Consider the following 24742-nt stretch of genomic DNA (forward strand, 5'->3'; position numbering starts at 1 on the left):
CCTTTTTAAAGTAAAATCGGATTGGATCGGACGATTTGAACTAGGTTACTAAAAAATTAATTTTTTTAATTCATTATTAGGACTTAAATCAAAGTTCTCATGTATCAATTTTAAGCATGTATACCATCAAACTAAGTTTATTTTAATGATAAAATAATTCAAATTATATATTTAATAATAAATTATACAAACTTATTATAAATATTAATTTTAAATAATTAAATAGTCTAACCAAGAGTCAAACAGCCAAACTATCCTCTCGATTGAGCTAATGTCCAATCCAATTCTAAAAATATTGGTTTAAAGTGTCAAAATGTTGCCCTGTTGGAATTTTCCTACTCAAATTGTTGTAGGACAAGTTGAACTTTGAGAGATAATCTAACAAAAGGGATTTATGCAAGAATCTCTCCACTCAAATGATTGAAATAAGGTCTAATGACTCCAAAACAAACAATTATTTATTGGTCTTTGTAATCTCACCATAGAGATAATTACGTGAGAGATTGAGCATACGAAGTTCCAGTAAAGTTCTTATTTTAACAGAAAATAGATTCACAAATAGTCTACTATAAATTTGAAATAATACTCAATTATACAGTAATACATTATTATTAATAAATACTCATTATAAGGTCACATAGTCTCACTCATGCTTAAAACAACATAAAAGTAAGAGTAAGATTAAGTATACTGAGTTCTAATTCCAAGTACATGAGAAAAATGTAAGTCATAATAATTTCGTTCATGTGACTTTTTTAATACTCTAACAAGATATTTTTATTTTCAATATTTATTAACATTCGTATATGAATTTGAAATCAAATTATTTTGCGTTAACAGATTCCTTCTTGACTATCACTTGTTTCTGCATGCAAATAACGGATAACCAATCTGGCTTATTATACATGATATGAATAGTTTTATATTTTTACACCATATAAAACATATGTATCCATATTAGATCCAGTTGTAACATCTTAGGTTGAATGATTAATAGTACACTAAGGCAATCCTATGATGAATTATTAATTACATTTTACATATCCATGTGATTCATCGTTATTAGTCATACTTAAAAAATAATTCATTAACTATTAATTCACATAATATGACTTTCACAGTCACTCCTACTAATATCATCTCATGATAGTCAATAGAGGCATTTAGTGTGCCTATTGTGCAATGTCATTACCTAATTGGCATCACATACATAGTAAACGCTTCAATGATTTGATCTTCCAAAGTCCATATCATCCAACAATTCACATGCACACAATATAATTAATGAATAAATAAATAAAGTGAGGTATTTCATACATGTGAAATACAAAACACTTCTTTTATTAATATTTAATACAAGATGAAATGCCCTGAAAACGATAATATGATTGGTTTCTACGACATGCACTAACAAATTTATCTAAGGAAACACAAATCAACATAAAAATATATGTTAACATAGGAAACCATATATATAAGATATACTCAAACATAGGAAGCCATATAGTTGGAATATATTCTAATATGTTGTAACATCCCCTCAAACTCAAGTTAGCAAACGATTTGCCAAATTGAGTTTGTAATGCAAGTCAAAAGGTAAAGACTTCTATTAACTAATCAATAAAAGGTATGAAAGTGAGTTAAAGGGTGTCACTGACAAAATGATAACATAAGGATATCAAACTAATGAACCTATCTTTTCACATAAATGAGAGTGTGAGTATACCAAACTAATAAATTTATCTTTTCACATAGGTGACAGTGTGAATATATCAAACTAATGAACTCATGCTTCTACATAGGTGACCACACAAGTATGTCAAATTAATGAAATCATTTTTTCATATAAATAATAGTGTGGGTATACCAAATTAATGAACTCAACTTTTCACGTAGCTGACGACATGAATGTGCAGTCACACTAACGAACTCATTTTTTTACGTTGGTGACGGTGTGAGTATGCCAAAAGGAAATACTAATATGAATGTTCGACTTTGATATTATGATGAAAATTAAATAAATTGTATTTTTTGGTATATAAAATTGTCTGAACAATATACAAATCTATAAAAGTCCTAAATTCTATTTAAGAAAACATAAATCAACATTATAAATATACAATAATGCATAACAAGAAAACATATATTAAAAATATATGCTAACCTAGGAAAACATATATTTAAGATAAAGTAGTGTTATGTACATAACTTTTTTCGCAAACAATAACGTATCATCATTCGATTAGATAATTAAAAATTAAATATAAAATAATATCCAATCACATAAGAACATATTATTTTTATACACAAAATTTTACATATAGTTTTATTAATTTTGGACATATTATAACATAAAAAATCATATATTTAAAATATATTTTAACAAATTCTAACTATACCAATAATGATGAGTTCTTATATTATTAATGTTTAATTTTAAATGTAGTAATGAGTTATGTCATCACAATGCACAAATTTTGGGCATAACTTGAAATTTTGTGGGTTATGTCATGGTCAACAAATAAAATAAGATATCCTGTTGCCTCAAGGGAAGACTTGCACAAATTAGAAAATTAATTTTTTTATAAATGAAAGAAAGTATGTTTTTGCAAACCAACTTACAAAAATACCTACAAAAACGACTCATTGTATGTGGGTTTTGAGATTTGGTAAAAACAACGTAATTCGTGACATGCTAGTTTTTGCTTTAATTATTTTATATTTAATTTAAAATTATTTAATAATATAATAATATATCATAATTATATATTATTTAAATTAATTGGGCATTAATGATGGTGGTCAAATAAAATATCTTAAAATTTTAATGTTTATATCAATTTTAATTATAATTATAAATACAATTTTAATTGAATTTAAATTTCATTTGGAGTAGAAGACAATCTTCTTTAAATGCCATGGAAGTCTTTATCCTATCATCACATGAAACCGTGAGCATCTTCCAATTAATGCAATTTAATGTTGGGATTTTCCATTTCCACGCTTTCATTTCATGTCCATGTCATACCAACTTGCCTAACGCCAATCTCGCAAAAACGACACCCTCCTCATTTATTGCCTGATACTGAAAGTCACCGACGCGTCGTACATACGTTTTACCACCATTTATTGCCTTCCCACCACGTTCCGACACGTGGATCCATGGTGAGTTCATTTCAGGCTGTTTTAAATGCCCCGATGTTGACGTTGCGTGTTTACACAAAAGTCAATTATTTCTATACATCCCTTAATTTGAAAAATTACCTCAAAGTCCTGTAATTTTTAAATTACTGAAATACCCCTTTTCCCTTTTCTATTTTTTACACGTCTAAACCTTTTTAACCAATTTTTTTATGAATTATACGGATTAATTAAAACTCAATTTAATGCAAATTTTCTCCTTATTTCTCACTTTAAAAACCTTGGATTTGCAATAATTTTTATATCTAAAATTTTATTTAAAATTCAATCAAAACAAAAAATAAATCAACAAAAAATATGGTTATTAGTTAATAAAAATTATTTATTAGTTATAATAAACCATAATTAGTATGTTAAAACCATTTATTTTGTTTAAAAATAATTATTTTTTTATAGGTAGAAAGTTCAAACATAAAGAGTTTTACAGATGTAATTGTATAAATATTCATCATAGATTTTAGAATTGAATATTTTCAATAAAACATGCATTTCTTGACTGCATTTGTGGAATAAAATATTAACTAATATAGTTTAATATCAATAAAATATAAAATTATATTATTTTAATTAATTTCTCTAATAATATTAAGAATGTCATTATAAATTCAATTATAATAAATTTTTAAATATTTATAAATGATAAAATTAAATCAACACTTAGAAAAGTTTTGTTGTACTTAAATGTGATAATTCGATGACCATTAAAAAATAGTTTTTAAAATTTATTAAATTATTACTACTACTTACCATAATACTTTTAGAATTTGGAAAACTATGCAAAAGTTGAGGGGTTTAAAGAGATATTTAAAAGATTAGGTGAATAAAAATGTCCTAGGATGAGGTGGCGGTGATGTCATCCACATCTAGCAAAAGACTTTCGGTCCGTCACAGGATTTTGTATTAATTACACTTGACCATCCAATCAAATACCCACATTTTTTTTTTATAGGGTTGAATTGGAGCAATTTGACCCATTATCTATATAAGCTTCATTTTTAGTTAGTAAATACAAGAACACAAAAAAAAGCATATGAATTATATGAATATAATAAAATGAATAATAAAAAATATATTTATAAAAAGAATTTTTAAAATTTTTATTCAAAAAAATACAAAACATATATATATATAGATTTAATATAACATGTCGTCGATAATATATTTTTAAAAATACAGTAATATTATAATAATTTTAGTACTTTTTTATAAATAAACATAAATTATGATAAAATTATATAAATTTATAATATGTATAAACAATGAGATATTATCATTTGTTAGATAATTTTAAATAAAAAAGATAAAATAATTAATAATATTGTATATATAAATAAATTATACAAACTAAGATGATAACATACTGTTAAATAAACTAAAGTGATAAAATAATTAATAATATTATAAATTATTAATTATATAAATAAATTATACGGATTAATATGGTAACATACTATTAAGTGAGTTTTAAGTGAGAGAAAAATTAAACAATCACATTATTCAATCACAAATAATCACTTCAGTTTATATTGATATATTAGTATAATGTATTTATATATATAATTTTTATTATAAAATAATATTTAATCATATAATAATATATTATTATCAATATCTAAATTAATACTTATTTAATAACTTAAATAGTCAAAATTAAACGTTTTTTCATGTGTAATAGCACTTAAAATAATGTGATTTGACCAAAAATTGTATATCAGATGTGACTTTGACCATATGATTGCATCATCTTCGATTAAAAAAGGGGATAATATTTATACAAATAAAATAGTATTTAGATATAACTTTGACGAAATTAATTTTCGGATATAATGTTCTCACAAAATAATTTCTATTTTGGCTGTTATCATATTAATTAACATTAAAATAATATTTTATGAAAAAAATTAAATAAATATTCAAGAAATTAATGCTCGATGTAGTACTAAAGATTTTCCATGGCAAAATCCAATTCTTAATGGAGAGAAAGAGAAGCCAATTCAATTTTGGCTTTATCCCGCTGAAAGGTATAGTCTAGTATAGTGACGGTAGCAGTTGTGGTTGTATAAATTATATATGTATTTATTTTTTATATATAATTTATACATATAAATAATATATTATTATATAATTAAATATTATTTTATTTTAATTTAAAATTATCTAAATTATATATTTCGAACACTGTGATAACTTAAAAATTCAACGCACTGGGCAGAAGAAACGGCTTCCCTTCATTAATATTTCTATAACTAAATCACATGGCTGGCAAAACCAATTTCAAAAAAATATTATGCCAACCCAAGCATAAATCATGCAATAAAAATAAAATTCAACAAAATTACACCAAATTTTAAACCTGACAAACCCAATAATCATACCTATGCATATAATATAATCTTTCTATAAATAAATAATAATTATAATAATAATAATAATTCAGGTATTGCTGAACCTAATTTACACTTCGAAAACTGTGTTTAATTTCACTGTACATGAAGAAGTTGAGATAATTTTCTGCAGAACGATGAAATATTTAAAAGATTGAGTGAACAAAAAATGTCTGATGATGAGGTGTTGGTGATGTCATCCACATCTAGCAGAAAGCTTTGCCATCCATCACAGGATTTTGTATTAATTACACTTGACCACCCAATCAAAATACCCACATTTTTTCGGATGGGGTTGAAGTGGATCGATTTGACCCATTATGTATACAAGCTCCATTCCAATTTTCAATCAAAAATCTGTGATAAATTTGGATTGGATTATGATTTAAACATGTTTTAGGTTATTGAACTGAATTAATTCAAAATTGAATTAAGTGAGTATTACAATTTATTAGTTGGGTCAGAAAGATATACTATCTCAGGTCAGAAAAATATGCTATCATGTTGATGTCCTTGATAACGTCAACATAAATGAAACTTTTTATTATGTTATTAGTGACATCATCAATTCATTCAATCGATCTATACGGGAGAAAGTATAATATGGTGCCCGTGTACATGTCTACTGTATGTGGTGCAATAAAATATCGGAAGCGCTCATAGTCATGCAGTGTTAGAGATGGCATCTCTTCTATTTGTATTCAGAAACATGTTAATAATTTTTATAGTTTTAATTAATTTTTTATCATTTTAATTTTTCATTAAATTACATATTGTAATATATTATGAGTAAAACACTTAAAACAACTTTATAATTTTACTGATCAAATCAAATTTTTACTACTTAATAATAAAATAAAATAAAATATTCAAATAAAAATAAATAATGATATGAGTAATTATAATTTTATAAAGATATAACTATATGCAATTTATAAAGATTTTAACTATTATTAATATTATTTTTCAACATTTCTAAAATTTATTCCTAACAAATTTTATCAAAATAACATTTTTTCAAAATATTTGAGTCAATTTGGGTTGTATCGAGTTACTTTCATATGAATGTATTACTTTGTATTTATGTAGTCATTATCATCAATATATGTATTTTGAGTGAACTTTTTGTGTCATCTTTGATAGCCATATGAGCTTGAAACTGGATGTGTTGATGGTTTAGATTATGGTGAAACTTAACTGATATGAGTACATTTTCAATAATCTTAATGTATTTTTTGCTTAATTGACTTGTTATTGTTCATACAGGATGATGCAAAATCACTTAACGTAAAATCTGAGCCAACAAGCTTTACAATAGGATCAATAAAGCCATTGCTACAAGAGGTCTTGCCTCAGAGAATCCTTTGGGTGATCAACAGAATGAAAAATATGGAGCTCTGTTTTTTTTTTTTTTTTTTTTTTGCGGTTAATTTGTTAAAACAGGCCTAAAAGCAGAAACCGTTGTTAACCTGCAATAACCACCGGGACATTTGATGCGACATTACATGCGATAAGAGAAAGGATGAAGAGCATGCAATTAGCTGCAGCTGCTGGGAACCCCGAAGCTAGGTAGCATGGAAACGAAAATATGGAAACGTGGAAACGTATTTTCTTAAAAAAGTAGGAAACGAAAATGTGGGAAAACGTGTAAATATAAAAAATATAGAGTTTTTTTTATAAAAAATACAATAACCTATATTTTAATTAAAAAAATACAACAATTGATTTTTTCCAACCAATTTAAAATAACATATAATAAAATAATTTTATACCAAAAATAAATTATAAATTCAAGTTCTTGGAAAACTAACAAATCTTGGAAAACTAACAAATCTTGGAAAGCTAACAAATCTAGAAGAGGCATGCAGAATTATAATCTTGGGGATAGAGATGCATTAAATTCAAATCTATATAAATTAATTTATATCATAGAAGGGCAAGAAAACACACTTTTTTCACGGAGTTTTCTTTCTTCCAGCCACTGTTCAGAGAAGAAGAAGACGCCCAGTAGAAGAAGAAAACACCTAGGACAACAAAGAAGAGAAGAAGACGCCTAGCAGAAGAAGAAGACGCCTAGGACAGCAAAGAAGAGAAGAAGACGCCTAGGACAACAAACAAGAGAAGAAGACGCCCAGCAGAAGAAGAAGACGCCTAGCAGATTGACGGCAAAAGCGATTGACAACAAAGAAGAGAAGACGCCCAGAAGATTATTACGCACAAGAAACTATTTTTGTTATTTACTTTTAAAATCATTTCAGAATCTATTTATGATACACTTTCAGAATCTTGGTATGCATAGGAAACTCTTTCTGTTAAAGAAACGCGTTTCCCCTTTATCTAAAATTACCGAAACGGCCCCGAAACGTTCTATACTAGTTTCGGGCCGTTTCGGAAACCGAAACGTTTTGGATTCGTGGAAACGCACATTTCTGTGCTTCTTAGCCCCGAAGTGGGAAGCAGGCCGTTAATAAACATGAACGACACTCTAAATCGTGGTAATAATCGTTTGTTAGATCACCCTGCCTCTGAGAATACTGTACAAAGTGCAGTTCTCCCCATGGATGAGAAGGCGTTATCTGGACTTCAAGCCCAGATGGAGAGACTGAAAAGCGGAACAATGGAACACCTTTAAAAACTTCCGAGCAATACGGCGTCTTGTAAGATCCCCTGCCATAGGATGCCTTGTTGTAAATGGAAAGTGAGCGAGATTGAACCGAAATTTCAGCGGCCACCATAATGTAAATCTTGCATTCATTGTCTACTGCAAATGTTTATTCATCATGTATTCTTTTTTCAGTGCTTGTATATTGTAATCAAAGCCCTGTTATATTTTGAGCTGGAGACTAATTACTTGATATAATACAATGTATACATTTTACACAGGGTAGGGCTCCGGCTTTGCTTGGTTTCTTATATGATTGTTATTACAAAAACACAAGGATTTCCCGTAAATCTGGATGCTAACCAATGTTTCTTTTCCAGTTCTCTTTCAACGAGGGAAGAACCCAGAAGAGCTCACCAAAGCCAATTCCAAGTTCTCTTTTTTTTAAATTATATGGAAGTCAATTATAAAGACTAAAAGAGCTAGTTCAGACCCTTTACAGAAAAGTCAGATATAGAGCCAAAAATGGGGCCTGGAAAGGAGCCCAAGAGGGTTCCTTGCTTGTTCATATGCATATTTGTTTTCTTCCTATTAGTTTCATACAGATAAGCACCCTTGCAATGATACAACCTTTAAGGACTTTAGACAATAATTCAAGACTTTAAGGACATATAAAGACAATGATACAACCTTTAAGGACAACAATAATGCAGACTTGTGCGTTTATGATATTAAAAGGCTGGTTTAAAGAATACCCTAAAGTTATGCTGAGTGGATATCTTTCAGATTTTTTGGCGTGATTATCGCTTAAAGTGAGATAGGTGATGAGGCATTGGACCCTCCATCATGAGAGCTATATTCTGCGTAATGGCTGGCCAGTTGTGCTTCTCAATGAGCTGTCTCGAAATCAAATTGGGAATCCTAAAAGTACAGATCTTGATAGTCTTGAAAGAAATTGTATATCTGCAGACTAGGTGAGGCCTCTTATGTGCAAAAAGCAAGAAAATTGAAATCATCAATAGTGGAAGGATAATCTTGGATTTGTTGACTGGATGAACAAAGGGATAACCATGTTGCGTATTTGTACAAAATCAATTATCTCAACATCCATTAATTTAAACAGTACAGCAAAGTCCTGTAATTTTGAAAAGGCTGAAATACCCCTTTACTCTAGTCAAAAATGATAGATTTTTTATTGGTAGAAAGTTTAGACATACAAAATCTTATAGATGTAATCGTGTAAGTGTTCATCATAGATTTTGAAGATGAATATTTTCTTTATCAGTTTAATTAATTTTTTTAAGAATATTAAAAATGTAATTATAATGAATTCTCAATTACTTATAATTGATAAAATTGAATCAACACGCTTCGAGAGTTTATGGTAGTTAAATGTATAATAGAATAAACAATGAAACACATCGTTAAAGGTAATAGTTAAAAGTCAAGAATATTTGATAACGTCAATGGTACCATGATACTTTTACAATTTGAGGGGTTTGAACAAAATTTTTAAAAGATTAGGTGAATAAAAAAATGTAGATGCTGAGGTGGCAAAGATATCATCCACATCTAGCAAAAGACTTTGCAGGTTGCCACAGGATTTTATATTAATTACACGTGTCTATCCGATGTCTCATCTTAGATCTAGCCGTTTGAATTATTGTACTGTATTAATTTATATTTTATGTTAGGGATTTTTAATTTTACTACTAATGGTATTAAATTTTTTTAATTTTAATCTAATTTTTTAATATTTAAATGGATTCAATTTGATCTAAATTAACTTAAAATTATTTATTATTTTTATTTTTAAAAATATTTTTATCATTTTAACTTTAACATTATATTTGAACTCTCTTCTAATAACAAATTTTAGTTTTGAGTGGTATTTTGTTGTTTTATAAATTAATATATAATTTTCTGCAACCATCAGTGGAAAATAAAATTAAAGTGAATCAAGAAAAAGTTAATTTAAATCACTCATATAATTTTATTGAAATACTTGTATTTGAGGATATAAAACTATTATTTTTTTCTACTAAAAAAACAAAATTAAATATTTCTTTTGAAATGATTGAACTTTCATTATATTTTTGTAAAAAATATCAAATAAATAGAATTGTGATTATTGTTTTGTTTTTAAAGTAAATGGTAGTAAATGTTTGTTATCTTTAATAAGAAAATTCCAACGTTTGATATTTTCAATTAAAAAATTTAAAAGCTTAATAACTTTAAAAATAATAAATTTGATACATTTAATAAAAAAAAGTGATAATTTAGTATCAAATGTAATATTTATACAAAAAAATAGTATTTAGATATTACTTTGACAAATTTAATTTTCGGGTATCATATTCTCACAAAATAATTTTTTAATTTTGGTATTATCATACTTGATTATCATTAAAATAATATTTTATGAAAAAATTAAATTAAAATTCAAACATAACATTCAAAAAATTAATGCTTGACGTAGTACTAAAAAGTTTAGGGGGGTAAAAATAGATAAAATTTTTAAGCATTAAGATTCTATTAAATTTAACCAATCATGGATGAGTAAACGATATTTCTATAGTTAAAAAATAAAAACTTATAATTACAGCAGACCTTATGTGGGAAATAGTCTATTGGCCTTTTTAAAATTTATTAAATTATTACTATTACTTAGTACTTTTTGAATTTGGATGTTCATGGAAAAGTTGAGGGGTTCAAAAAATATTTCAAAGATGAGGTGAATAAAAAACTGTCTGATGATGAGGTGGTGGTGACGTCCCCACGTCTAGCAGAAGGTTTTGCCGTCCGTCACAGGATTTTGTAGTAATTACACTTGCCCACCCAATCAAATGCAGATGTTTTTTGGGTCGGATTGAATTGTCTGTAAGCTCCGTTACAACTTTCAATCAAAAGCCTGTGATAAATTTGGTTTGGATCACGATTTAAACATGTTTATCAAACTGAATTAATTTAAAACTGAATTAAATAAATTATATCGAATTACGATTTATTGGTTGGGTCAAAAAAATATAGTATCATGTTGATGTCATGATAACATCAACATAAATAAAATTTTTTTATTATATTATTGTTAACCTAATCAATTCATTCAATTAATCCATATTGAAGAAAGTATAATGTCATATGAAGACCTAAATAACTCTTTTTTCTTTTCAGTAAAGAAAAACCTCACTTAAATTGAATTGTCTCTCTTAAGCTAAACCAATCATATTAAGTAAGATAAACTTTAAGTATAATATTCATCCTTACAATTACTAAATTAGGTAAATAAAAAATTTGATCTTAATATATCACTATAAGAGATTTAAACTCATATTTTTTTTATACATTGAGTCATATTTTTTATTACTCAAATTATCTTTTACGAGACATTTTTAATTTAATTTTATTCTTAACTATTAACTTAAATATTACATATCTAGTATTAAAACAATATGGGAAAAATGTTATCCCATTGGCCCCACCAGATAACTTGAGTGATAAAAATTGGAGTATTCACTTGATTTGAAATTTTATCTATGAGTAATATTATACATATCTATTTTAACTAAACAAATAAATACATATTTATATGTATCATCACGTAATTATATATTATTTTATTATTAATTAAATATAACTCAATCACAAAATAATATATATCTCTTATATATAAATAAAAATATATCATCATTTGTTAAATAATTTGAAATAAAAAATAAAATAATTAATAATATTATATATACAAATAAATTATATAAACTAAACCTTCTTTCCATGTGAAAATGCACTCAAAATGGTGTGATTTGACCATAAATAGCACATTAAGTTTGACTTTGATCATAAGATTTGATTAGTTTGATAAATATATGCATTATTTGATTAGTTTGATAAAATCATAATTTTTTGGTGTGATTTCAATCAACAAATCCAATTAGATTATCATGTGAAATTACACTAAGAATAATATAATATTTTTATAAAAGTGAAATATTTAAGGATAATATAAAAAGAGTAATATTATGTATATATATATTTTATACATAATTTAGATATATAAATAATATGTTATCATATGATTGAGTGTTATTTTATCTTTAATTTAAAATAACTTAATTATATAATTATACATAATTTAATTGCTTTTAAAAAATTAATATTTGATATATTCAATAGAAAAAATAAAATTAACCCTTTTAATCAAAAAGAAAAGTGATAATTTAGTATCAAATGTTATATTTATACAAATAAAATAGTATTTGGATATTACTTTGATAAAATTAATTTTTTGGTACCATGTTCTCACGAAATAATTTTTTAATTTCGCTATGATCATACATTTTTTTTTCCCAGAGAACCTCGCTAACAAGTAAACCATTGAACTTCTCATATGGAAGATCATGTTATTCAAATTCTAATCTTTTGCCAAAAAAGTTTTTTTGTTTACTAATTAGGTTAACCCTTAGGGTCGCCTATTATCATACTTGATTATTATTATTAAAATACTATTTTATGAAAAAATTAAATTAAAATTTGAACACGGTATTCAAGAAATTAATGCTTGAGGAAGGACTGAAGATTTTCCATGGCAGAATTTTATAATTTGATTCCATCAATATATAAATATCGACTTATTTTAGATTCGGTTAAACTTGACGAACTTGTTGAACTAAAAAAACTAATAATTTGTAATTAATATTTTATTTAAAATTATATTTTATATTAAAAAAATAATAAATATTAGATAGTATTTAAAAAAATATATAATAATTTAACAATAGATTGGTTATATAGTGAAATTAACCAAACTGTAATTCAATAAAATAATTGGTTTGATTATTAATCCAATTTTAAAAACATTAATAATCTAATAAAGTGATAGCGGTGGTTGTAAAATCGATCCCAGAACTCAAAGTTTTCTCCTATTAAGCTAAACTAAACGTGAATATGGACAACAAGAATGGAGCCCAAGAGGGTCCCTTCCCTTGCTTGTTCATATGCATATTTGTTTTCTTCCTATTAGTTTCATACAGCTAAGCACGCTTGCAAGTTGCAGAGTGATGATGTAATTTTCTTAGCTAAGCAGGCTTGCAAGTGATGGTGTCAATGCAGCGTGTGGCTAATATCATTCGGAGAAAGTGATAATGTAAATTACATTCAGTCTTTTTTTCTTTTTTTAAATTTTATTATGATGACATATATATATATATATATATATATATATATATATATATATATATATATATGTCAAATACCCTTTTAATTTTATTAGGATTCATCGGTGCTAGTGCGGAAGAATGTCAACGAGCAGGAAAATCACTCTGACAAGCTCCAACGGTGAGGCTTTCGAGGTTGATGAAGTGGTGGTTTTGGAATCGCAGACGATAAAGCATATGATAAATCCCGATGCCATCGAGAATAGAATTTCACTCCCTAATGTGACCAGCGAGATCCTTTCGAAGGTCATCGAGTACTGCAAGAAGCACGTTGAGGCCACCCAGTCTGACGATCTAAACACCTGGGATGCCGAGTTCGTCAATGTTGATCGGGCCACTCTTTTTGCTCTCACCAACGTTAGTCGTCTTTCTCCCTTGCAATTTATTTAATTAATTGATTCTTTTCAAGGCATAATCCAAAAGCTAGAATGATTAGCTTTTTTTTCAAATAATTGGATTTATTTATTTATTTTTCTATAAATATTACACATATCGGGCGTTTTAGCACAATTTATCAGTTATTTAGATTATTTGCAAAACAGTTATAATTGTGTTATGATTAATAATCATAAGCTGTATTATTATTCGTAATTAAATTATTCACATCACAATTAATGATTTAATCCAATAATTTGGATTAAATAAGCTATCCTATACAGTCACTTAATCAAATTCCTAATTGGTCAAATCAGAGGGAAGATTTGATTGTGAAAGATATATATAATTGGGTATTCTTCCTCGGTCAATGGTGTAAAAAATGGATAAGCTTTCACTCTTTAAAAGTTGTGTATTTTTCATGTCCTTGTAATGGTAGGTGTACGGTTCTCCTTGTTATGATATTACAATTTGAATTTCTGAATTCATGCAAAAATTGCAAATCAATTTTCTATACGGTTTTAATGTAAACACTTGTTTGTATTTGCGCTCTGTTCTTTTAGGCTGCAAACTATCTCAAAATCAACAGCTTGGTGGACCTGACTTGCCAGACATTTGCAGATATGATTAGGGGCCAAACAGGAGAGGGGATTCGCGAAATATTAAACATTCAGAGTAACGCTACTCCAGAGGAGGAGGAGGAGATTCGTCGGGAGAATCAGTGGGCTTTTAAGTGAAAATTGTGTAATTCGTCTTTTGTTTTTCTTTCTTTGGACATGTGCTTGCTTAAATTTGCTTGGTGAAGCGTTAAACAATTGTTATTTTGCTGTGGAATTGCTTCAACCCCCTTTATGTGACCTACTGTGATGTCTTTTTGAATCATGTTATTTATGTTAATGTATGTTCTACCGCCCTGTTTTTCTTTCCTTCTCTTAAGGTTACCTGCAGCCATTACTTTCACATAAATGACATATATTGTTATGTAGCTTTTCTTCTGATCTCTGTATTATGGGCTGATGATTCTGATAATCTGATATGCATGCAGGGATTGATAATCTGGTATGTATAGACAGATACAATTGGAATGTTGGGTTTCTAGATTTATTCACACTTACATTTGCTAGTTTAAATCTTTCATCCTCTTCTGTTGCAACTATTTATTTTCTCAATATTATCAAGCATTTGAGATATTTGGATCTATCAAAAAATCTGATAAAAAAAGAACTCCCAAGTTCTATTTACAAGCTACAAATCCTTGTATATTAGTAATTGTTCCAAGCTAAAGGCACTGCCAGAGTCAATTCAAAAACTGCAAGTTCTTTGGGTTTGGAATTGTCCTGAATTGTCATCTCTACCCAAGGATATCAATCATCTCATCGCTTTGAGAGAACTAATAATTGAAGACCGTCCTAAACTGACGGAAAGATGCAAACCAAAAACAGGTGAAGATTGGTCCAAGATTGCTCATATCCCAAACATTCAACTTGACTGAGAGATTATTAAGTCAACCGAAAATTAGGTATGACCGTATGACCAATCCATATCTCTTCTTTTTCATTTGGTTTAAAATTTGTACTAATGCAAAACTGATCCTATTCTTTGTTTTTTATGTATGCAGGGAAAACTTGAATCAGATGTGTGAGTGCTCAATCTCATAATTAAATTCTTCCATTTCCATTGAAATAGCCTAATTTGGAACACTAATTCCTCTGAATGACAGGAGGGGTTATTCATTTTAGTTCTTCAATGTATTAAGCATTGATGTGGCATCTATTGTCTTCAAGTTTTTCAGGTACAAATTATTTGGCTTTTAGATAGTACAAATTGTTGTGTTTCTTAGATATTTTCTTAGTTTTCTGCTCACCTTAAAATTAACCTCATTTGTAAGTATATATTGCAGGACTCATGGAGATTCGGTCGAATGGGGCAGTTAGTAAAGCATATATTCCTCTATAATTTGATTCAGAATATCATGTTTACAATTGTAATTCAGCCTTTACCAGTGAATATAACCTCTCATGATGTGATTTGTTTAAATAAATGTTTATGTTTTAATTGTTTTATGGCAACACATATTTATTCCAATAAAGTTTTAGATTTTTATTTCCATTTATGTTTTGATTATCACAGTTATTTTTTTTTTCTTTTTAATTTTTTCTTCATCTTTGACGTCATCATCTCAAGATTTGAAACATAATTTTTGCATATTCATCTTTCTTAGTAAGATATATGATATTTAAAATTATTTGGTTAAATTTTAGAGCTTTGCAGACCCTTGAACATGAAATTCTAAAAAATAACTTGAAGTCAAGCATTGTTTTTATTGTATGTGTTGATTAAAGAAAGGAACCAGCTTAGGGATCCATAATATCTTAGTTTTAATATCTGGGATCCTAAATTTTCTTATTGAAAGGAGAAAAGAAAAAATAGTTGTTGAAATTAGATTACAGGGTGTTGATATTTGTGATGCAAAACAATGTCTTCATGATTGCCAGTAATGTCTTTGGATTTAGCTGTCTTTTGAGAAACTTGGCCTATAATGAGAGTGCTCCACACTGTAAGCTGCTTTTTTCATTTTTTTTCTATCATTTGGTGTACTGCAATATTTCCTTTCTTAGCTGATTCATTCGATACTGATCAAACTTCCTTTCCCTCTGGATAACATAAAAGTTTACAGACAATGTAAGTTAGTATTGTACTTCCATGAGTGTGTCTTTGATTGTTTATGTGGATCTTCTTAATGGTTTTTTCCCTTTCTGCAGGGATTTGGTTTTCAAAAACTTAATTGCCAAATCCCAAGTGCTTTGTTCAGTATTGATACTCTTACTCGTAAATTTGTTGAAGCTTACCATAATATATTTAAGATTTGACTATTTTATTAGAGTTAGATTTTTTTTATTTTAGATTTTTATCTTATCCTTATTTTCTTGTTTAGCATGCATTATTTTGTTTGTTGTCTCAATGGCCAGGTTTCTTGGAAAAAATGGCCTATCAGGAACCATTCCTCAGCAAAAGGCTGTATATCTTAAAAACATGTAAGATTGCGCTTCAGTTTTCTTGAGAATTATGCATGTATATCATGTCGAATTAGATGGATGTTATATGTCAATATTTGTTATATCTTCCTTGAAAGTTTCAGAGGCTCAAATGTCAAAGAGGTATTGGTGCCAAATGCTTCGTGAATAGATTAAGAAAAAAAAGAAATAAATCTTATCATACAAACTGAAGAAGAATGAACAATGCACTACTGCAACAAATATGTATCTTGATATTAGGCCATCCCATTAAATTTTAAAAATCTAGACAATAATTGTAAGTAATTGATGAAAACAATTGAAAGTCATTCCAAATTTATATGCATATGTTTCCTATTCATCTGGTGTTTCCAGATCATTCATCTGGTTTTTAAAATTCTATTTTGTTCAGGGATTTATCTTACAATTTTTTTTCGAGTTATGATTTGATGTACTACATCCCTAGCAAGTATACTTCATACTTCGAAGTATAATTGATCTTTGCGTTGGACTGAACAGGAATCTAGTGGCCAGCAATTTCATGTTTGACAGCTCAAACATCTGGTTGGTTATAGTTCCTTTTTCAATATACAAGATGTCAGATTTTTTCTTTTAAAAAAATGCAGCTGCTGAAAGAAAAAAATGACTCGAAATATATAGGCTCAGCAATGGGATATGCTGTGCTTTAACAAACATAACTGGTAATGTTCTCTGTGCTTGCCAGTATTCTCCCCCTATTGAGTTGTCTGCAGAGAAATTTCCTCTGCAATAAGAATGTTCCGCGTTGAAAGCTTCTTTCTTTCAGCTGTATAATTGTTTTCTAAAATTTAGTATATTACCAATTTTGTAAAATGTGTGTTCATTGAGCTCTAGTTAGGACAACAGGACCGAACTGATAGCATAGTGTACATTTGCAATATGCAGATTCAAGTTTCGCAATCTAGTGTGGTGGTGAAGAAATGAAAGTTGATAGTATAGTGTATAAGGCTAATAACAATGATATTGGTGGAGCTTCTTCTAATCTACTTGATGCAGAAAAAGGGGCAATTAGTGATGCTGATTTGTTTTCTGATCGACAATCAACAGATTCAACACACATGTTCAAAATACTAGCTCACAAGTGACTGGCACTGCAGCCCCGAAGCTTTATCAGTCTTCAAGGCAATTCCCTGCATCACTTTGATATTATGAACTTAGTCTGGAGAATAGACCTTACAATGTGAGCTTGTCCTTTGTTGAGGCAACCCTATGGTAATCAAGGCTCACAATCATGGATGAGTCTTGGAAGGCATTTTTATATCTATGTTCAGGTAAACTTGCTGGAGAATTTTGGTTCTTGTCCTTAAATACACAGGTTCTACTATTGCAATTTCATCTATTTACTCTTGTAATTGATCCTATAGGGAACTCTCTAGTAAATAAAAATTTGGCATATCAAAAGAAGCAGGTGGAAATAGGAAAGCAGTGACAAAGAAATGTAAGGTTAGTGTATCTGAGAACTAACTTGAAATCCACCTTTTTAGGTCGGTAAAGTGACTTGTTGCATCTTAGGGTCATTATAGGTACAATATGTGATTCCTTTGGACATTATATCGTTTAAAATAATGACAAATTTACATTATATGTTTTTTTATATACATATAACTGAATTTTCCTACTTGAATCACCAACTGCTGGTATTTCATGTTAGAAGAACCAAACTACATTGATTGTTGGTATTGTCGTAGCTTTTGGAATTTCAGGCTTGATATTGATATTTTTAACTTTTTACATGTAGATAAGAAGAAATAATGATGGTGCAGAGGCAAGTGTCCAAGGGATTTTTAAAATAATAACAGTCGAAGTCTCAGAAGTCAAGTTTGTTCGAGAGATATGATTTATGGTAATAGATCTACAACTGAAGGATACGCATTCGTTGGATGGGCAATATCTATGAAGCAACTTTCACTAGGATCCTACCAAAGGAAAAGTCAGCTTGTTAATGAAATAGCTACCATATCTGCAGAGCAACATCACAATCTTCTTATTATCCGGTTGCTACATTCAAGGAACTTGACACCTCTGTGTAAATTAGTATCTTGAAAAACAAAGGCATTGATCAAGTATCGTTTTGTATGAAGATGCTAATTGATGATCAATCTTAGTTTAAAATTTCTATTGTGCTTTTTTTTCTGCAAGCAACTGTAACATTAATGCTTGTGATTTTTCTCCTATGATTTACAATATAAAAAGTTTCAAAACAAAATAATAATTCTACAACTTTAGGTTTAGGAAATTATCATGCAAAATGCTTTTCAAGTTTTGCCTTTCTTCACATAATGCTCATCACAAACCTATATGCATAGTCCTTCCACCTAACGTTCTATTGGTGGATTGGATGGAATGTTTAAACTTTAGACTTTGATACCATTTGTTAGACGCTCAAACTTTAAAAAATGCTAATTGGGTCTCTTCCACTTGAAAAGCATAGACGTAATAACATTTATGGAGTTCCCATAGCATTTTGAGTGAAGTTGGACCTTGGGGCATAACATGTCCTATTGAATCAAACCCACCAACACATTCCTCCAACTGCTCATCAAATAAGAGAACCCCAAAAAATCTTTAGAAGTTAGGGTTAGATTCAAATTAAGTCGAATTTGAGTTCAAACTTGTTCGAATTGATTAGAGATAATTAGTGAAATGAATAGTATCACCAACGAAATAAATAATATTATGATTGGGATAAATAGTGTTTGTAGAGAGTGATTTAAACTGAACTGTAGTGTGACTGCCCAGTTGAAACTCCACTTCAAATCAAGTCAAACACCAATTCAAGCCAAACCAGCTCGGCTTGAATCCACCCTCACTAGAAGCCAACTCCATAGTCGATAATTACAATTGCATAAAACAACTTTTCCCACCAGTAAGCATCTTCGAGTTTAACAATTCATTGTGGATATATGTTGATCCATCTATGTTCAAAGCATGCTTTTTAAAAACCAGTGATCCAATCAGTTGAATCACACTTGCAAACAAAAACGGTTACAATTCGCTTGAAAAGAATTTTTGAAGTTATACTAGTTTGGAATGGACGATTTGAACTAGGTTTCATAAGAAATTTATTTTTTTAATTCATTATAACCAAAGTTCTCATCTATCAATTTTAAGCCTGTATACCATCAAATTAAACTTATTTTAATGATAAAATAATGTCAATGATCTATTTAATGATAAATTATGCAAAATTATTTTAAATACTAGTTTTAGTAATGTCCTATTCGATTCCAAAAATATTGGTAATGTCAAAATGGTCAAACTATCCCATCCACTAAGTTGATATCCTATCCAATTCTAAAAATATTGGTAGTGTCCAAATGCTACCCTGTTGGAATTTACCCATTCAAATTGTTGTAGGACAAGTTGACCTTTGAGAGATAATCCAACAAAGTGATTTCTACAAGAATCTCTCCACTTAAATGGTTGAAACTAAGGTCCAATGACTACATAACAAACAATTATCTATCGCTCTTCGGAATCTCACTATTGAGATACTTATGCAAGAGATTGAGCATACGAAGTTTTAGTAAAGTTCTTATTTTAATTAGAAATAGATTCACAAATAACCAATTGTAAATTTGAAATAACATTCAATCATATAATGATATATCATTATTGATGAATACTAATTATAAGGTCATGTAGTATTACTCATGTTTAAAACAACATAAAAGTTAGAGTGAGATTGCGTGTATTGAGTTCTAATTCAAAGTACATGATAAAAATATAAGACATAATAATTACATTCATAAAGAAATAGTTAAACATCAAACTATCATGCTCATATTTATCATAATAATTCGAAGTACATGATAAAAATGTAAGTCATAATAAATACTTTCATGTGACTTTTTTTATACTCTAACTAGGGAGTTTTATTTCTAATATTTATTGACATTCATAGAGGAACTTAAAATCAAATTATTTTGAGCCAACGGATTCCTTCTTAACTATCACTTGTTTTTATATAAAAACAACATATAACCAATCTAGCTTACTATACATTACATGAATAGTCTCGTACTTATACATCATATGAAACATATGTATCTATATCAGATTTAACCATAAAATCTCAGGTCAAATGATTAATAGTACACTAGTACAATCTTATGATGAATCATTGATTGTATTTTACATGTTCATATGATTCATCGTTATTAGTCATATTTGAAAAATAGTTCACTAACTATTAATTACATAAATACCCTAATGATATGACTTTCATAGTTACCCACACTAATATTATCTTCTGATAGTCGATAAAGGCATTCAAAGTGTCTATTGTGTGATGTCATTGCCTAATTGGCATCACGTATGTAGCATAAGGAACGCTTCAATAATTTGATCTTCTAAAGATTCATATTATCCAAACAATTCACATGCAGATAATATATTTAATAAATAAATAAATAAAGTTAAGATAACATACATGTGAAATACAAAACACTTAATTAACACAAGATGAAACGTCTTGAAAATGATAATATGATTGATTCTTACGACATACACTAATGCTTAAAACAACATTAAAGTAAGAGTAAGATTATGTATACTAAGTTCTAATTCAAAGTACAAGATAAAAATGTAAGTCATAATAATTACTTTCGCGTGACTTTTTTTATACTCTAACTAGATATTTTTATTTCCAATATTTATCGATATTCGTATATGAATTTGAAATTAAATTATTTGGAGCTAACGGATTCCTTCTTGATTATCACTTGTTTCCACATACAAAGGCATATGACCAATCTGGCTTATTATACATGACAAGAATAGTCTTATATTTATACATCTTATAAAACATATGTATCCACTTCAGATCTAACTGTGACATCTCTGACCAAATGATTAATGGTACACTAGTACAATCCCATAATGAATAATTAATTATGTTTTATATATTCATGTGATTCATCATTATCAGTCATGTTCAAAAAATAGTTCACTAACTATTAATCCATATGATATGACTTTCATAGTCATTTGCACTAATATCATTTTATGATAGTCAATAGAGGTATTTAGTGTGCCTATTTTGCAATGTCATTGCCTAATTGGCATCACCTACATAGGGAACACTTCAATGATTTGATCTTTTAAAGATCCATATCATCCAAACAATTGACATGCATACAATATAATTAATGAATAAATAAATAAAATGAGGTATAATATACATATGAAATATAAAACACTTCTTTTATTAATATTAAATACAAGATGAAATGCCTTGAAAATGATAATATGATTGGTTCCTACCATATGCACTAATAGATCTATTTAAGGAAACATAAATCAACATAAGAATATATGCTAACATAGGAAACCATATATATAGAGTATACTCGAAAGTAGGAAGCCATATATTTGGAATATATTATGATATATTGTAACATCCCCACAAACTCAAGTTAGCAAATGATTTGCTAAATTGAGTTTGTAATGTGAGTCAAAAGGTGAAGATTTCCGCTAACTAATCAATAAAAGGTATGAAAGTGAGCTAAAAGGTGTCACTGGCAAGATGACAATATGAGTGTATCAAACTAATGAACCTATCTTTCCACAAAGATGAGGGTGTGAGTATACTAAACTAATAAACTCATCTTTTCACATAGGTAATGGTGTGAGTATAACAAACTAATGAATTCATGTTTTTATGCAAGTGATTGCATGAGTACGCCAAATTAATGAAATCATTTTTTCATGTAAGTAATGGTGGGTATACCAAACTAATGAACTCCACTTTTTACATAGGTGGCAACGTGACTATGCAATCAAACTAATGAAATCATTTTTTCATGTAGGTGACAGTATGAGTATGTCAAAAGGAAATACTGACATGAATGTTCAACCCTAATATTATGATGAAAATTGAATAAATTATATTTTTTCATATATAAAATTGTCTAAATGATTCACAAATTTATAGAAGTCCTAAATTCTATATAAGGAAACATAAATCAACATTATAAACATACTATAATGCACAACAAGAAAACATATATTATAAATATATGCTAATCTAGGAAAAAATATATTTAGGATAAAGTAATATTATGTACACAACTTTTTTCACAAACAATGACGTGTCATCATTTGATTAGATAGTTAAAAATTAAAAATAAAACAATATTCAATTATATGAGAACACATTGTTGTTTATACATAAAGTTATACATATAGTTTTATTAATTTAAGATATATTATAACAAAGAAAACCATATATTTAAAATATATTCTAACAAATTTTAACAATACCAATAATGATGAGTCGTCATATTATTGGGTGTTTAATTTTAAATGTAACAATGAGTTATGTCAACATGTGAGTCAACGCGATGCACAAATTTTGGGCATAACCTGAAATTTTATAGGTCGTGCCACAGTCAACAAATAAAATAAGATATCCCTAGCCAGTATACTTCATACTTCGAAGTATAATTGGTCTTTGCATTGAACTGAACAGGAATCTAGTGGCCAGCAATTTCATGTTTGACAGCTCAAACATCTGGTTGGTTATAGTTCCTTTTTCAATGTATAAGATGTCAAATTTTTTTCTTTTGAAAAAAATGCACTTGCTGAAAGAAAAAAATAACTAGAAATATATAGGCTCAGCAATGGGATATGCTGCGCTTATTAATGTTCTCTGTGCTTGTCAGTATTCTCCCCGGATTGAATTGTTTGTGGAGAAATTTCCCCTGCAATAAGAATGCTCCGTGTTGTAAGCTTCTTTCTTTCAGCTGTATAATTGTTTTCTAAAATTTAGTTATTACCAATTTACCTTTCTCCTGTATTGTTGTTGTTGCTCTGTAAAATATTTGTTCATTGAGCTCTAGTTAGGATAACAAGACCAAACTGATAGCGTAGTGTACATTTTGCAAAATGCAGATTCAAGTTTGGCAATCAAGTGTGGTGGCGAAGAAATGAAAGTTGATAGCATAATGTATAAGGCTGATAACAATGATATTGTTGGAGCTTCTTCTAATCTACTTGATGCAGAAAAACTGGCAATTAGTGATGCTCATTTGTTTTCTGATAGGCAATCAACAGATTCAACACACATGTTCAAAATACTAGCTCACCAGTGACTGGCACTGCAGCCCCAAAGCTTTAACAGTCTTCAAGCCAATCCCCTGAATCACTTAGATATTATGGACTTTGTCTGGGAAATGGAGCTTGCAATGTAAGCTTGTCCTTTGTTGAGGCAACCTTCTTGGTAATCAAGGCTCACAAACATGGAAGAGTCTTAGAAGGCTTGTTTTTACTATCTATGTTCAGGTAAACTTGCTGGAGAATTTTGGTCCTTGTCCTTGAATACACAGCTTCTATTACTGCAATTTCATCTATTTACTCTCGTAATTGATCCTGTAGGAAACTCTCCAGTTAATAAAAATTTGGCATATCAAAAGAAGTAGGCGGAAATAAGAAAGCACTTGACAAAGAAATGTAATGTTAATGTATTTGAGAACTATGTTGAAATCCATCTTTCTAGTTGGTAAAGGGACTTGTTGCTTCCTAGTGTCATTCCAAGTACATTATGTGATTTATTTGGACATTATATGTTTTAAGATGAGTTAATGACAAAAGTACATTATATGCTTTATGATATACATATAACTGAATTTTCCTACTTGAATTTCACACAATTGTTGGTATTTCATGTTAGAAGAACCAAACTATGTTGATTGTTGGTATTACAGTAGTTCTCAGTCCCGTTATCCTAACTAGAGCTTAATGAACAAACAATTTACAAAGCAACAACAACAATTTACAGTAGCAACAACAATTTACAAAGCATGCTTTGATCCATCTATGTTCAAAGCATGCTTTTAAAAATCAGCAGTCCGATAAGTTGAATCGTCACCTGCTAACTAAAACAATTACAGTTTGTTTGAAAACTATTTTTGA

General features: G+C 28.5%; 2 protein-coding genes across 23 annotated transcripts in view; both read left to right on the top strand.

The window, feature by feature from the left end:
* LOC123227503 (putative disease resistance protein RGA1) overlaps nucleotides 1–24742 on the top strand; it is a 104907-nt gene that overhangs the window by 8093 nt on the left and 72072 nt on the right. The window contains exons 2-7 of one of the 21 annotated variants that reach the window (XR_006504501.1): nucleotides 15394–15413; nucleotides 15496–15567; nucleotides 15676–16810; nucleotides 17202–18099; nucleotides 18193–18271; nucleotides 18567–18955. The exons of 19 other annotated variants lie outside the window; for them this stretch is intronic. The gene's annotated coding sequence lies outside the window, so the exon portion shown is untranslated. Of the gene's footprint in view, nucleotides 1–15393; nucleotides 15414–15495; nucleotides 15568–15675; nucleotides 16811–17201; nucleotides 18100–18192; nucleotides 18272–18566; nucleotides 18956–24742 lie in introns of those variants that run through there. One more of the 21 variants, XR_006504502.1, reaches the window with a different exon arrangement.
* LOC123227526 (SKP1-like protein 1B) lies at nucleotides 13291–14685 on the top strand. 2 transcript variants are annotated; one of them, XM_044652504.1, is made up of 3 exons: nucleotides 13291–13330; nucleotides 13457–13757; nucleotides 14339–14685. In XM_044652504.1, exons 2-3 carry the CDS (start codon nucleotides 13482–13484, stop codon nucleotides 14510–14512), a joined length of 450 nt encoding a protein of 149 aa, XP_044508439.1. In that variant the 5' UTR covers nucleotides 13291–13330; nucleotides 13457–13481; the 3' UTR covers nucleotides 14513–14685. The 2 variants fall into 2 exon arrangements, with proteins under 2 accessions (XP_044508439.1, XP_044508438.1); XM_044652503.1 differs by lacking the exon at nucleotides 13291–13330 and having other exon boundaries at nucleotides 13419–13757.

Source organism: Mangifera indica, chromosome 10 (assembly GCF_011075055.1).
Source record: "Mangifera indica cultivar Alphonso chromosome 10, CATAS_Mindica_2.1, whole genome shotgun sequence".
NCBI lineage: Eukaryota > Viridiplantae > Streptophyta > Magnoliopsida > Sapindales > Anacardiaceae > Mangifera > Mangifera indica.